The sequence below is a fragment of the Hyla sarda genome, chromosome 6 (assembly GCF_029499605.1).
Source record: "Hyla sarda isolate aHylSar1 chromosome 6, aHylSar1.hap1, whole genome shotgun sequence".
Lineage (NCBI taxonomy): Eukaryota > Metazoa > Chordata > Amphibia > Anura > Hylidae > Hyla > Hyla sarda.
Window position 1 is genome coordinate 248,578,791 of NC_079194.1, and position 15,007 is coordinate 248,593,797.

General features: G+C 43.0%; 1 protein-coding gene across 6 annotated transcripts in view; it reads left to right on the top strand.

Moving 5' to 3' along the window:
- Positions 1-15,007, top strand: part of LOC130276901 (mucin-5AC-like) — a 442,145-nt gene that overhangs the window by 183,947 nt on the left and 243,191 nt on the right. For all 6 annotated transcript variants that reach the window (XM_056526890.1, XM_056526891.1, XM_056526895.1 and 3 more), the window contains one exon: positions 14,788-14,831. In XM_056526890.1, coding sequence (XP_056382865.1) covers positions 14,788-14,831 — 44 coding nt within the window. The remainder of the gene's footprint in view (positions 1-14,787; positions 14,832-15,007) is intronic.

Sequence of the window (15,007 nt, forward strand, 5' to 3'; positions counted from 1 at the left end):
TCTTTATTTGTTAGGGGATTATAACTGTGTGTTGAAACCTACTCAGGATAGGTCCTCAATTAGGTTTGGAAGAGAGTCTGACACCCCCCTCTATAAAATATGTGCAGAGATGAGTTGGAGGAACCCGTGGCATTTAATGAATCCTGATAGGAGGGTGTTTTCATGTTTCTTGACCTTCTATAAAGTTTATCGAAGGAGTTAGGTACGAAAGTAGGACCATATCAGACCACTCCCCAGTTGTAATGGACCTCAGAATTGGGGTCCAGCAAAATCAGAGGGAGAGGGTTTTTAGTCTTAACCCACATTGGCTGAATTTGAGGAGTAAGGAGGGAATTGTGAAAGAGTTATGAGAATATTGGGAGTTGAATAAGAACTCAGCCCCTTACCCGGTAGTATGGGACACTATAAAAGCAGTATTGAGGGGGATCCTATATAGGGAGATTCAAAGGAAAAAGAAAGCATTTGGTAAGGCAGAACATGACTTGAGAGAGAAGGTCAGAGAGGCCGAGGAGGAATATGAGGCAGAGAGATCCAAAAAGAACTTTAGGGAGTTAGAACAAGGACAAGGAAAGTTGTCAGAGTATTATTTTGAAAAAGCACAACATAAGATTTTCTTTTCAGGACAGAGGGACTTTGTAGAAGGGGCTCGCCCAGGGAAAATGCTAGTTAATTTAGTAAGAGCCCAAAGGGAGAGGAGTGATATTTTCGCCCTATATGGTGAAAATGGGACTACTATCCAAACTTCGCAGGAGGAGCTATAGAAGATCGCCCGGCAGTATTCCCAACAACTATACAGCTCAGAGGAGGTTGTAGAGGATAGTGAGATAGAGGAATATCTGGAGGATATTGAACTTCCAGCTGTGGATAAGATAAGACTGGAAAGTCTTAATAAGCAAATTACAGTAGAAGAACTGGAGAAAGCCTTAGAGGGTTGTTTGATTACATCAGGGTTGGATGGCTTACCCTATTCAATATATAAGGAATATAAGGAGGTATTACTCCCCATTCTTTGCATAGTTTTGGAGGAGGCTCTAAAGGGGGAAGAACTGCCTCCCTCGATGTTAGAAACCAAAATAGTCCTAATTCTTAAAAAAGAGAAAGACAGTATGAAAATAGAATCTTATCGGCCTATATACTGGATAAATTCTGATGCTAAGATTTTGGCCAAACTTTTGGCTGAAGATTGTCCCCTCTCCTCTCTAGTATTGTAGGAGCTGAACAAACTGGCTTTATTCTGGGGCGCTCAATTCACTGGTTCGATCATTGGTCAATATACAGTTGGGATCGGACCCCTTCCGCTCCACCCTGTCACTCAATGCTATGAAGGCATTTGACAGGGTGGAGTGGAGATTTTTATGGAGGGTCCTTAAGAAATTTGGCATAGAGGGGGAGATGCTAGAATGGTTTAAGATGTTATATAAGAATCCTAGGGCCAGGGTTGCAGTAAATGGGTCTCTGTCATCTCAGTTGAGTATAGGGCGGGGTACTAGGCAGGGATGCCCTCTCTCACCTATCCTATTTGTTCTTTTTATGGAGCCATTGGCAAGGAAGCTCAAAAAGATTTGAGGGGATTTGGGAGTAAGGGTGTAGAAGAGAAATTTTTTATGTATGCCGACGATATTTTTAGAAAAAGCGTATACATGGGTCCCAGTAGCAATTAGGGTCTTTCAGGATTTCGGGAGGGTTTCTGGTCTCAAAATTAATTGGGAGAAATCATCTTTAATGCCTTTGGTAACTGGTAATATTATTGGACCTATGGGGGTGAAAGTTCTGAAAGAAGATGAGAGTCTGGATTATTTAGGTATTAAATTAGCACTGGCAAAAAAAATTTTATACAGCTTAATCTTTATCCGTTATTGAATAAGTTTAGGAAAAAGATAGATGCATGGGTTAAATTGCCTCTTTCAATTGCAGACAGGATCGGGTGAATCAAAATGGTAGTCCTTCCTCAGGTATTATACATCTTGGGGGCAGCCCCTTGCTGGATTCCTGTGAAATGGTTTCGGGGATTGGAAGCCCTTATGGGTAGATTGATTTTGGGGAGGGGCAGAGTACGTTTGAAATATATAAGGTTGGTACATTTGGAAGGAGAAGGTGGAGAGGGTTTACCTGAATTTAGGTTATATTTTTTGGCAAAAAACCTCCAGAATATTAGACAGGGGTGGAGTGAAGCACTTTGGAGGGAATTATTTAAAGATTATAGAGGGCACTTTATTGAAGCTGGTCTTCCTGTGAAGAAGGATTTGGGGCATGTCTCACTGATAGGGTTATTTCGGAAAATCTGGCAAGAGGTTAAAAAGAGATGTAAAATAGAGGGAAATACAAGGAATACGGTGATATGGGATCAGGGACGTGCACACATAGGGATCAAAGGGGGCTTCAGCCCCTGCCCTTTTTCGCCCTTGCTTCTTTAATGCCCTTTTTTTATTTTTGCAAAACTGGTAGACAAAGTGAGTCTGCTCACTCTATAGAGGTGCTACCTCTCTGCAGGGGTCACTTGTATAGCGCTGGCACTGGCAGGGAGATGCTCGGCTCCTTTAACAAGCCGCCCCCCCCCCCCCTAGGGTTGCCACCTTTCCCTCAGAAAAATACCGGTCATGGGTGTGGCTATGTGGGGGTGGAGCTACAAAAGGGGAGGGGCCAGATTGCACAGGGGCTGAGGGATCAGGGGTTTAAGAAATGGCATGGGGGATGGGAGGGGGGTTTAAGAAATGGCATAGGGGATTGGAGGGATACAATATATATGCGGGGGGGGAGTTTTCCTATATCGCACAAAAAAATTTACATTTAGAGAATACCTACCAAAACCCTATTTATGCCAGCGGCGGCGGTAGTGGTGGTGCGCGACAGCAAAGCTGGCTCTCTGTGATGACGAGTGACGTCCCCCTGCACAACGTCAGATAAACAGGCTAATCAGACAGTATCACACATGACAGATTTAGATGCACAGGCTCAGCAGACAGTATCACACATAACAGGATTAGATACACAGGCTCAGCAGACAGTATCACACATGACAGATTTAGATGCACAGGCTCAGCAGACAGTATCGCACATGACAGATATAGATACACAGGCTCAGCAGATAGTATCCCACATGACAGATTTGGATATACAGGCTCAGCTCACAGTATCACACATGACAGGATTAGATACACAGGCTCAGCAGACAGTATCGCACATGACAGGATTAGATACAGAGCGCAGCAGATAGTTTCACACATTAAATCAGTGTTTCCCAACCAGGGTGCCTCCAGCTATAGCAAAACTACAACTCCCAGCATGCCCGGACAGCCAAAGGCTGTCTGGGCATGCTGAGAGTAATAGTTTTGCAACAGCTGGAGGCACCCTGGTTGGGAAACACTGCATTAAATACACAATTTTGCAGAGAGGTCTCACCAGTCTCTTGTCTTCACTTTCTCCTTTCCCCGGGCGGCTCCAGGTTAAGGAATGTCCGGGGTTGAGGAGGAATGGGGTGGGCAATTATTTATCCCATGGGGCCACATGAGAAACTAAAAATATTGTGGAGGGCCGGGTAGTTTTTCCCCAGATTAGGCAGCATAGTTGTCCCCCAGATCAGGCAGCATAGTTGTCCCCCAGATTAGGAGCATAGTTGTCCCCCAGATTAGGAGCATAGTTGTACCCCAGTTGTCCCCCAGATTAGGAGCATAGTTGTACCCCAGTTGTCCCCCAGATTAGGAGCATAGTTGTACCCCAGTTGTCCCCCAGATTAGGAGCATAGTTGTACCCCAGTTGTCCCCCAGATTAGGAGCATAGTTGTACCCAAGTTGTCCCCCAGATTAGGAGCATAGTTGTACCCCAGTTGTCCCCCAGATTAGGAGCATAGTTGTACCCCAGTTGTCCCCCAGATTAGGAGCATAGTTGTACCCCAGTTGTCCCCCAGATTAGGCAGCATAGTTGTCCCCCAGATTAGGAGCATAGTTGTCCCTCAGATTAGGAGCATAGTTGTCCCCCAGATTAGGCAGCATAGTTGTCCCCCAGATTAGGCAGCATAGTTGTCCCCCAGATTAGGCAGCATAGTTGTCCCCCAGATTAGGCAGCATAGTTGTCCCCCAGATTAGGCAGCATAGTTGTCCCCCAGATTAGGCAGCATAGTTGTCCCCCAGATTAGGCAGCATAGTTGTCCCCCAGATTAGGCAGCATAGTTGTCCCCCAGATTAGGCAGTTTACCCCCCCCCCCCTACACACACACACACACACACACACATATATATACACAGACACATAGAGACACAGACACAGACACATATATACAGACACATATAAACACAGACACATATATACACACAGACACATATATACACACAGACACATATATACACAGACACAGACACATATATATACACACACACATATATATATATACACACACACACATATATATACACAGACACTCACCCGCCCTGTGCAGCAGAGGGAGACAGGATACATGGCCTCTCCTTCTCTCCCCTCCCTGCTCTGCCTATGGAGGGTTGTAAGACTGCACGGCAGAGAGAAGGCGGGGGAGGGGGAGAGAGAGGAGACAGGAGGTCACGCCCCCTCCCCAGCACTGTACAATCTCTTCCTGTCATCGCACGGAGCTCTCCCTGTCACAGGCTGCTGGTGTTAGACCTGGGCATTGTACGGCCGGTCATGAAAGAAGTGCTCTTCTGGGGATGCTGCTCCGTCCGCCCCTGTCAGTGAATGAAAAATACCGGCCATTGCATGGCCGGTATTTTTCATCCAAATTTACCGGCACAGCCCGGAATGTAGATGAAAATACCGGCTGTGCCGGTAAAATACCGTCAGGGTGGCAACCCTACCCCCCCCTCCTGTTCTGTTGCTGAACGATCTTGCACAGTGTAACTTCCTGTCGGCTGAGTCTGCAGGGACCAGGAAGCACAGAGTCCTGCCGAACATCCAGTTACTGAAGTATTCCCTGCACCCAGCCAGCTTCCTATAAAAGTGAGTGTATTCATATATAGTGTGCAGATGTATTGTGTGAACATGTCTGTGAAGCCTTTGTGTATAGTGTGGTGTGTATGTACTGCATGTATATACACATGTATGGTATATGTGTGAGTATGTGTATGTAAGTGTGTATATGTATAGTACTTTATGTATGTTATATGCAGTGCTATGTCTGTCTGTTACTCGGCCAACAAGGCCCAGGATTGACGCAGCACTTATTGCAGTTGTGGTCACAAATCACATGGTGCCCCTGAAGTACACTAATGTTTGTGTATATAAGTTTTTATATTTGTCTGTAATCAGTGTTTCCCAACCAGGGTGCGGCCAGCTGTATTGGCTGTCTGGCCATGCTGGGAGTTGTAGTTTTGCAACAGCTAGAGTCACCCTGGTAGTGAAACACTGATTTATGCATGTGTGTGTATTTATCAATGTCTCACAACCAGAGTGCCTCCAGCTGTTGCAACTGCTGAAAGCACTCTGGTTGGGAAACACACACACACATTTATATTCAGGGATGTGGGACTCCTATCACCCGACACCAGGGACATACTACTGGTGGTTGTAGTAGTGCTATGTTGCTTTACATACTGGTGGTTGTAGTTGAGCTATGTTTGGGTGGAGGCGGCGGGGGGGGGGGGTGTATGATTTTGAGGAGATCAAGCATATAATGGCCTATAACCAAACTAGTGTTTCCCAACCAGGGTGTCTCCAGCTGTTGCAAAACTACAACTCCCAGCATGCCCAGACGAGTTTTGCAACAGCTGACACCCTGGTTGGGAAACTCTGAATCAAACATTCCCATAAGAAAATAAAAGAAGAATAGAACTACAGAAGTAATTTTTTTTCACGTTCGTGTTTTCCTCCTCACATTCTAAAAATCATAACGTTTTCAATTTTCCACCTATATACCCATATAAGGGCTTGTTTTTTGCATCAGAAATCATACTTTGTAATGACTTCAATCATTTCACCACAAACTCTATGGCAAAACCAGAAAAAATATTTGTGGGGCAAAAGTAAAAACAAAACAGCAATTTTGTAAATTTTGGGGGCTTCTGATTCTACACAGTGCACTTTTCGGTAAAAATGGCACTATCTTTATTCTGTAGGTCCATACGGTTACAAGGATACCTAATTTATTTAGGTTTTATTTTATTTTTCTACTTTAAAAAAATTATATCTACAAGCACCAAAATTTGTGTTTAAAATTGTCATCTTCTGACTCCTATAAGTTTTTAATTTTTCGGCATATAGGGCGGTATGAGGGCTCATTTTTTGCGCCTTGATCTGAAGTTTTTATCTGTATCATTTTTGTTTTGACCGCTTTTTATAAAAAAAAATTATATTATAAAAAATATGCTATTTTTTATAGTGCCTTTTTTATTTGAGCCCCTGCCCTCCAAAATGTCTGTACACGTCCCTGTATGGGATAATATATATTTGGTACATTTTCATGAATAGGGAATGATTTTTGGAAAGGTAAAGGGGTTAAATATGTTGCACAGATTTTTCAGGATGGAGATTTGAAACACTAAAAAATGAGTTTGGACTGCGGAATGAACATAAACTTTGGTATATTCAACTGTGCAAAGCACATAGATGCACTGATAAGGAGGGGGGTAATGTAATGTAATGGAATGTTTTTTTCTTGCTGAACTATGATAAGTGTATTTAATTTTAATTGCTATAATAACATTTTTTGTTTAAAAAAAATAATAAAAAAGCCAAAAGGGCTCCTTCACTTCTGAGCCCTGTTGTGTGCCTGCAGAGCACTTTATGTCCACATATGGGGTATTTCTGTGCTTGGGAGAAATTGGGTTACAAATTTTGAGATGCTTTTACCAGTTGCAAAAATTTAAAGTTTAGGGCTATACCAATATGTTAGTGTAAAAAAAGAAATTTTTCATATTTACGACCCTCTGTTCCAAAAATTTGTTGGACACCTTTGGTGTTCAAATGTTCACTGCACACCTACTGTAATTACATTCCAGGAAGGGTGTAGTTTCAAAAAGGGAATCCCATGTAGGTAGTTTTCACTGTCCTGGCACAGAGGGGGCTTTATAAATGCAACATGGCCCCCAAAAAATTATTCCAGTCAAATTCTGTCTCCAAATGCCAGATTTTGTTCTCTCTCTACTTAGCACTGACGTGCGTCCACTGAACACTTTACATTCACATATGAGTTATTTCCACACTCAGGAGAAATTGTGTTACGAACTTTGAGGGGCTTTTTCTCCTTTTATGCTTGTAAAATGAAAAATTTGGAGCTACAACATGTTAGTGTGAAAAAATTTTGATTTTGACTTTTTGCCTCTACTTTGCTGCTATTCCTGTGAAACACCTAAAAGGTTAACAAACTTTCTGAATGTTATTTTGAATACTTTGAGGGGTGCAGTTTTTATAATAGCATAATTTATGGGGGATTTCTAAAAGAAAGGCCCCTCAATCCAACAAGATTTTATTGAAAAGTTTGATAGCGGTGCAAATGTGAGATAGACTGGCAATATACATCAATAACAAAAATTACCAGAGGATGTTTTTTTTTTTTTCCAGAGGATGTGAACGATATAGTAAAAGCCCAATAAACGGGCTAGGATAAAGTATCAAAACTTAGTAAATACAATAATGTGGTGCGACAATTACATCAAAAGGCATAGAAAAAAGAACGGTTGCCCTATAAAAAACAAGTAAATAACAGGGGTGTACCCCTTCCTGTAAAGCAGGACAATAAGATGAGGTGAGCCAATTAAAACTCTCAACTGTATCCTCCTGGATCGCAGACAATTTTTCATATAGATGGATCAAGTTAACTCCATCAACAATTTTCTGTATTAGTAAGTTGGGTGTTTTCCATTGGGAAGCTATGTGGATACATGTAGCTAAAAGAATAAATTGTGCTGAACGGAAAGTGCGATAGGGCATTCTACATGGTCTATGGCTTAAGAGACAAAAGGACAGAGTCCGAGGTACTCGGCTCCCACAGACTTCATTCAGGATTGCAAAAACCTGAGTCCACAGGTCAGCTACCACGGGGCAGCTCCACCATACATGATACATCATGCCATGAACTGAGCAGCCTCTAAAGGATAATGGTGAGACCTGTGGAAAAAGTGCATGCAGTCTAGGAACCATATACACACGATGTAAGACCTTAAGGGAGGTCTCCATTAAGGAGACTTGCCAACTACCTTTACTGATTAGCTTCTTACCCACCAGCAAGTCCGAAAGTTTAGTAAGTTTTGCAGCATGCCACCAAAGGAAGGATCTGGGAGATAAATCTGGACAAAAGAGGGGATCAGAAAGAAAAGTAAGGAGAGGGGGGGGACAGAGGATTGTAAGGTAAACTTAAAATGGACCAGTCTCCAAAGAGACAGTGCATAAAGAGTAAGTCAAGCAGAAGAAGGAAGCAAGTTAGTAATAGTGCAAGAGGACCACACCAAAGCAGAATGATAGTAGGGAAATATAAGAGACTCCTCCAAGCCCACCCACTGAGGGGCCCCCTTAGAAACATGAGTAAGGACCAATTGTGCCAACCTAGCCGCATAGTAATATTTAAAAAAATTGGGTACAGAAAGAACCCCCCATTTATGATAATGCATAACCGTTCTATTGATACAGGGCCATTTATCGTTCCATATAAAAGCAAAAACATAATTTTGTAGAGATTGGAGGTCCCACTGTAGGACAGGTATTGGGAGGGAGCGATAAAGATATAACAAAAGAAGAAGCACTACCATTTTAATCACGTTTAATTTTCCCCACCCACAAAATATGTGGCAAACTCCACTTTTTCAAATCCACTATAGAACGGTATAAGGGTGGATAGTTAGCATTTTAGGCAGAGGATATGGTAGATGTGAGTTGCACACCAAGGTAAGGAAGGCCAGTGGAGGAGTTTTAAAAACCAAAGTTCAAAGAGATCAGGTTCTGGACCAAAGTGAGGACACTACCATAAAGAACCTCAAACTTGGCCACATTTACTCTTAAACCCGAAAGTCCAGCGAACTTATCCTGCAAACGGGTCAAATTCGGCACTGAGATTAACGGGTTGGTAAGAGTCAAAAGCAAATCATCTGCAAAAAGGCTGGTTTTATGCTTGGTAGAGCCAATCCTCACTCCCGAGACATCCACATGTTCTCTAATGGACGCCGCCAGGGGCTCCATCACCAGGGCAAAAAGCGCTGGAGAGAGGGGGCATCCATCGCGAGTGCCCCGTCTAATAGAAATGGGCATTGGAGTTGTTGACGGAAGTTTAAGATAGGCTGTCGGGGTAGAGTAAAGAAGGTGTAAGATTTGAATGAAAGGGCCAGAGATGCCAAATGTAGTTAATACAAAAAACAAATAAAGACAGGTAATAGTATCAAAGGCCTTCTCAATATCTAAGGCCAAGGCCAACATAGGAGTAGACATAGTATGAGACCAATGGATAAGGTTAATAATATTCTGAATATTGTCTGGGGCCTGTCGTCCCGGAATGTACCCCACTTTGTCCATATGTATAAGTGATGGAAGGAAGGCTTTAAGACGAGAAGCGAGGATAGAGGTAAGAAGCTTGGAATCTACGTTAAGAAGGGAGATCGGGTGATAGTTAGCAGGAAGAGAGTGGTCCTTAAAAGGTTCAGGCAAAACTTTAATAAGGGCATCGAGAAATTCAGGGGAGGAGCCAGACATGAAAGAGTTTAAAACATTTTCCTCGCTCTTAATTCTGCACCTTGTTTCATTTTTCAAGTACACAGCAGAGAAGCCATCAGGACTGGGGGACTTGCCAAGTTTAAGATGAACAATCGCTGTCTCCACTTCCTCAGATATTGGTGCGTTCAAGCTATCCCGGTCTGTGGCAGAAAGAGAGGGGAGAGAAAGAGAGTCCAAATAAGAAGTGAGAGTAGAAGAAAAATTAGGGGGGAGAGTAGGAACAGTATAAAGTATAAAAAGAAGAAAATGCAGAACATATACGGTCAGGGTGAGAAGTGCGAAGACCAGGACGCAGCTTTATGCTGTCAACACAATTAAAGTAGGTAGTTTTCTTAAGCATAGCTGCCTATAAGCGATCTGGCTTATTAGCCAACTTATAGTAGGTGGCACCAGTCCACCTAAGCTCCTTCTCTTCTTTTGTGGATAATAAGGCATCCAGCTGCATCCTTGTATCAGCAATAGACTCATAAAGATAAGGAGAGGGGTCCTGCTGGTGGGCATAAGACAGTCTCAATAATTTGCTCTCTAAGGCTATTTGGACACGTGTTCGATCACGCTTAATACCCATAGCAACGGAAATCAAACGTCCTCAGATATAGGTTTTATGAGCCAACCATATCCATTTCAGTGAACAGTTTTCCAAAGCATTCTGCAAAAAATAAGAAGCTATATCTGATTCAAATTGAGTTTTCACTCGGCATGGTTAACAGAGATTTATTAAGGCAGGGTGAGAGGGGTCATAAAGTAAAAAACAGTTAAAACTATGTCATGATCTGACAAAGAAGCAGGAACGTGATGGGCATACAATAACGGAGGTAAAGTATTAGTCCAAACCCAGTCAATTCTGGTATAGTGACATTGGATCGGAGAGTAATAAGTATAGCGTCGGCTAGCCCCATTTTGTTCCCTCCAAGTATCCGCTAAAGGATTGGCCGAGAAAAGCAAGGAGATTAAATGTTGTTGAGTCCCTGACCTACAAAACTGCATAGTGTTCGACCGATCAAGTCTAAATTTTAAATCCCCAGCCCAAACAAAGTATCATAGGTCAAGTTTATAACACATAGACTGAAAAAATGAAATAGGATTATCAGTAGGAGCATAAGTATTAATTAAGCAGAGACATTTATCATACAAAGTACCCAGTAATATCAAATAGAGACATTCAGGGTCCAAGAGCATTTCCGTCACATCAAACAGAATGGAGTTATGTATCAAAATCAGAACTCCTGCATTTGCTAAAGACTCTCGAAAATGCCCTATGGAGAAACTGAGGGAAGCTGGTGCTTGTGAAATGTGATTCCTGAATGCATATAATGTCAGGATTAAGTCGCTTATAGTCCTCAAAAGCTTTTCCCCTTTTGCCAGGGGAGTTGAAAACTCGCACATTATGTGATATTAATCGACACATTTGGGTCGAGAGGGAAAAGCTAAGTCACTGGCAAAAGGAGAAAGGCAACCCCCCTGCAACCATTCAATCATACAATAAAGGAATATAGTTGTCAAGCCACACAATAAGGATATGAGCAAGATCCTCAATACGAATAAACAGCAAACATAAAGAAAACAAAACAAACACAAACAAAAGAACAGTCTAAATCACAGGAAAGACAGTCCAGGGAGTACCACGGACTGCCGTACTTCCTAGTCCCCATCTGGGGAGTTTGGGGCACATCAATCCACACCGCGTCGAGCCTCATGGCAGAAGATTCCGAACCAGACCACCCAGGTACCTGAAAGAAAAGGTAGGCTCCAGAACAAGCCGAGAGAAGGGAAAAGAAAAAAGAGGAAAACAAGGAAAGAGTGGCAAGAAAACAAAGAGAGGGAGAAAAGTAAGAAAAAGAGAAGAGAGAGAAGAAAAACGAAGTGGAGAAAAAGCAAAGGGTAGGCGAAGAGGCATAATGTAGGCATAGAGATGAGCCACCAGCATCAGGTAAGTATGTAGGTAAATGTAAAGGCAGTATGTAGGTAAATGAAAAGGCGCTCCAGTGGGCGCTTCCGAGAGTCCCGTATCAGGGGGAGGGTGGCAATCCAGAAGTAGGGGGAAAAGTCCAAGGTGTCCAAGCCACAAAATAAAATTCCAGAGCCTCAGTGGTGGAAATGGCAACAATCATGGGGACATGTCCACAAAGTAGGCAGTATTCCTCAAAACACTATGTAGCAAGCCATCAATAAAATTTGCCAAGTTAAGCAGGAGGCTGAGCATCTTTGGGGTTCTGAGAATCCCACCTAGCAGGGGAGACCTAAGTCCAGGTGCGCGCCAGACGAGCCACTCTCTGAGGTTGCGGGGGTGGGCTCCACTAAGGCAATGCGTTCCTGGCCTGATATATCTCGGGCCTCCTGCAGGGTGCAAACCTAATATGTGCGATCACGCATCCGAAAGGACAATGACAATGAAACCCCATCTGTGTTTGACCTGCTCTTGCTGCAACACTAGTGTTACTGGACGAAAGTTCTGGTGGCGAGCCAATGTAGATGGAGCCAGGTCAGAGTAGAGGTAGACCGTTCGGGACAACCCAGGTAAAGCCGGGAGATTCCGATCCACAGTTAACAGCATATCACGCACCTCCAGGTAGTGTTATTTAAAAATGACATCCCGAGGAAGATTGGGGTTTCTAGATATAGCAAGGGCCCTGTGGATACAGTCAAATCGGAGCAACTCCTGTTCTATCTGAGGGGTCAGCTTGTAAAATATAGAGGTTACCGTTTTCGTGAGGCCCAGTTCAGATTCTGGTAGACCTCAGATCCATAAGTTGGCCTGCCGGGACCTATTCTCAAGGTCCTCTAGTTTGATCTCAAGGTCTCGCAATTGGGCCACGTGGTCATCCAGGTCCCTTCGATCATCCTCCGCTGCATCTGCCAAAAAATCCAGCTATGCTTCTGTGTCATTTACTCGGCATCCCAGCTCCTGTATCTGGGATGTGAAGTCTTCCACTGCTTTGGCTAGAGCCATGTGGAACAGTTGCTGTATATTTCGAAACATGGTGGCCGGGGTGAGGTCTTCAGTCTCTAAGGGATCCTCCCCCTCTGACAGGCCTGCTGGAGAGGCCGCACAGGAAGCCGCCATCATGGATCGAGTGCTGGACCAGAATAGACTGTGAAAGGGCTTACGAATTGCAAAGTGACCCTCTCCTGCCGGACCAGGACATGCTCACGAGTCGCCAGGTGGGTGGAAGGGTGCAGTGGAGCTAATAATCAGCGCGTAGTGAGGCTAATTAGCCACGAGTGGCACAGAGCTTACATCATGTGCATCCTTTGGGAAGCTACACTCCTTAAGGAATATAACAAGGGGTGCAGTGAGCCTTAACACCCCACAGGTGATTGACGAAGTTTCATTAAAGTGGGACTTGAAAATAAAACTATAATATCAATAAATAATTAGATTTTTAACACTAAAATGCTGGTGTTACCCTATACTTTTCAATTTCACAAGGTGTATTGGGAGAAAATGCCCCACGAAATGTGTTACCACATTTCTCTCGATTAAGGAAATACCCCATATGTGGACGTAAAGTGCTCTGTGGGTGCACTAGAGTGTTCTGAGGGGAAGGAGCGACATTGGGCTTTTGGTGAGAGAATTTTGCTGAAACTTTTTTTGGGGGGGGGGGGGGCATGTCAAATTTAGGAAGTACCAATGGTGCCAGAATAGCATAAAAAAAAAACATGGTACACTATTTGGGAAACTACATCCCTCAAGGAACGTAATAAGGAGTACAGTGAACTGTAAAGGGGGATTCCAGGTTTTTTTTTAATTTGACTATGCTACAGGGGCTGTAAAGTTAGTGTAGTTCATAATATAGTGCCTGTACCTGTGTGTGACGATTTTCTCACAATTCTAATGTGATTTTCATTCCAATATTTATTTTTAACAGCATACAAAATTACTGTTGTCTCAGATTTTTCCCAGGTTGCAATGCGGCCGAGAATTGACTCACTTGTCAGCTGATGACAGGGAGCCTGTCTGCTCATTTTGGAAACTCCCCCCCCCCTCACGGAATGTTAAAAGGGGTACAGTGTGCATTTGCACCCCACTAGCATAAACATTTTGGGGGGGCTTTTTCATCTATTACCCTTTGTGAAAATGAAAAATTTGGGTTAACACAAGCATTTCAGTAAAAAAAAAAAAAAATCAAATTTTTTCATTTTCACATCCAACTTTAAGGAAAATTTGTCAAACACCTGTGGGGTGTTAAGGATCACTGTACTCCTTATTACATTGTTGTGAAAATGAAAAGTATGGGGCAACACCAGCATGTTAGTGTAAACTTTTTTTTTTTAAACTAACATGCTGGTGTAGCCCCTAACTTTTCCTTTTCATAAGGGGTAGAAGGAGAAAAAGCCCCCCAAAATTTGTAACACAATTTCTCCCAGGTAAGGAAATACCCCATATGTATGGGACTAGATTATTGCCTTGAAATACAACAGGGCTCCAGAGTGAGAGAGCGCCATGTGCATTTGAGGCCTAAATTAGGGATTTGCATAGGGGCAGACTAGGATGCAAGCATGGCGCTTGCCTCCTCCACCAAAAATACACTAAGTCAGTGTTTCTCAAACAAGGTGCCCCCAGCTGTTGCAAATGGCTCTCCAGCAAATGGCTGTCTGGGCATGCTGGGGGTTGTAGTTTTGCAAGATCTGGAGGGCCACTGTTTGGAGACCACCGCACAGTGATCTCCAAACTGTGGCCCTCCAGATCTTTGAAAGGGGCACTCACCAGAATCACACCGCCACTGCCCACATCTCTCCGCCACCGTTGCCCGAGAAACTGAACTTTAAACCCCCCCACCCCCGTTCTGCTATTGGTCGGTCGCTTCTGACGAAGGGGTGGCATCTTTGGATAGGGGGTAAGATGTTTTTACCGAAGTTACCCCTCAAATAAAAATGTTTTGGCTTTGCAGTAAATTCTATGGTAAGTACTATTGGTCTTGCCAAAAAATAACAAAAAAAAAAAAAAAAAAACCTTATATGGCTCTGTGGATAGAAAAAGTGTTTAAACGTGTTTTAGTAAACAGTAAATTTAAACACAAAAAAATTAAAACTGGCTGTTTCCTTAAGTGGTTAAACTGACTTCTAATCTTAAATGTCTGTTAAATATCCAGTGAAAGACTATTAATATTTGTTTCTCCGCAGTACCTGTACTATGGATGGTATAAATTGCGTTTATGATGTTTACGGTAAGTTTATGAGGTACATTTGAAAGAAAAATCAATTTAAGGCTATGTTTCCTCATAGTATTTTGGACACTTTTTTTTTTTTGCCATAAATGGCCGAAAATGGATCAAAAGCAAAAAATAAAATAAAAACCTGCTGCAAAAGTTGTGTGAGAACATAACCTTATGCAAAAAAACTA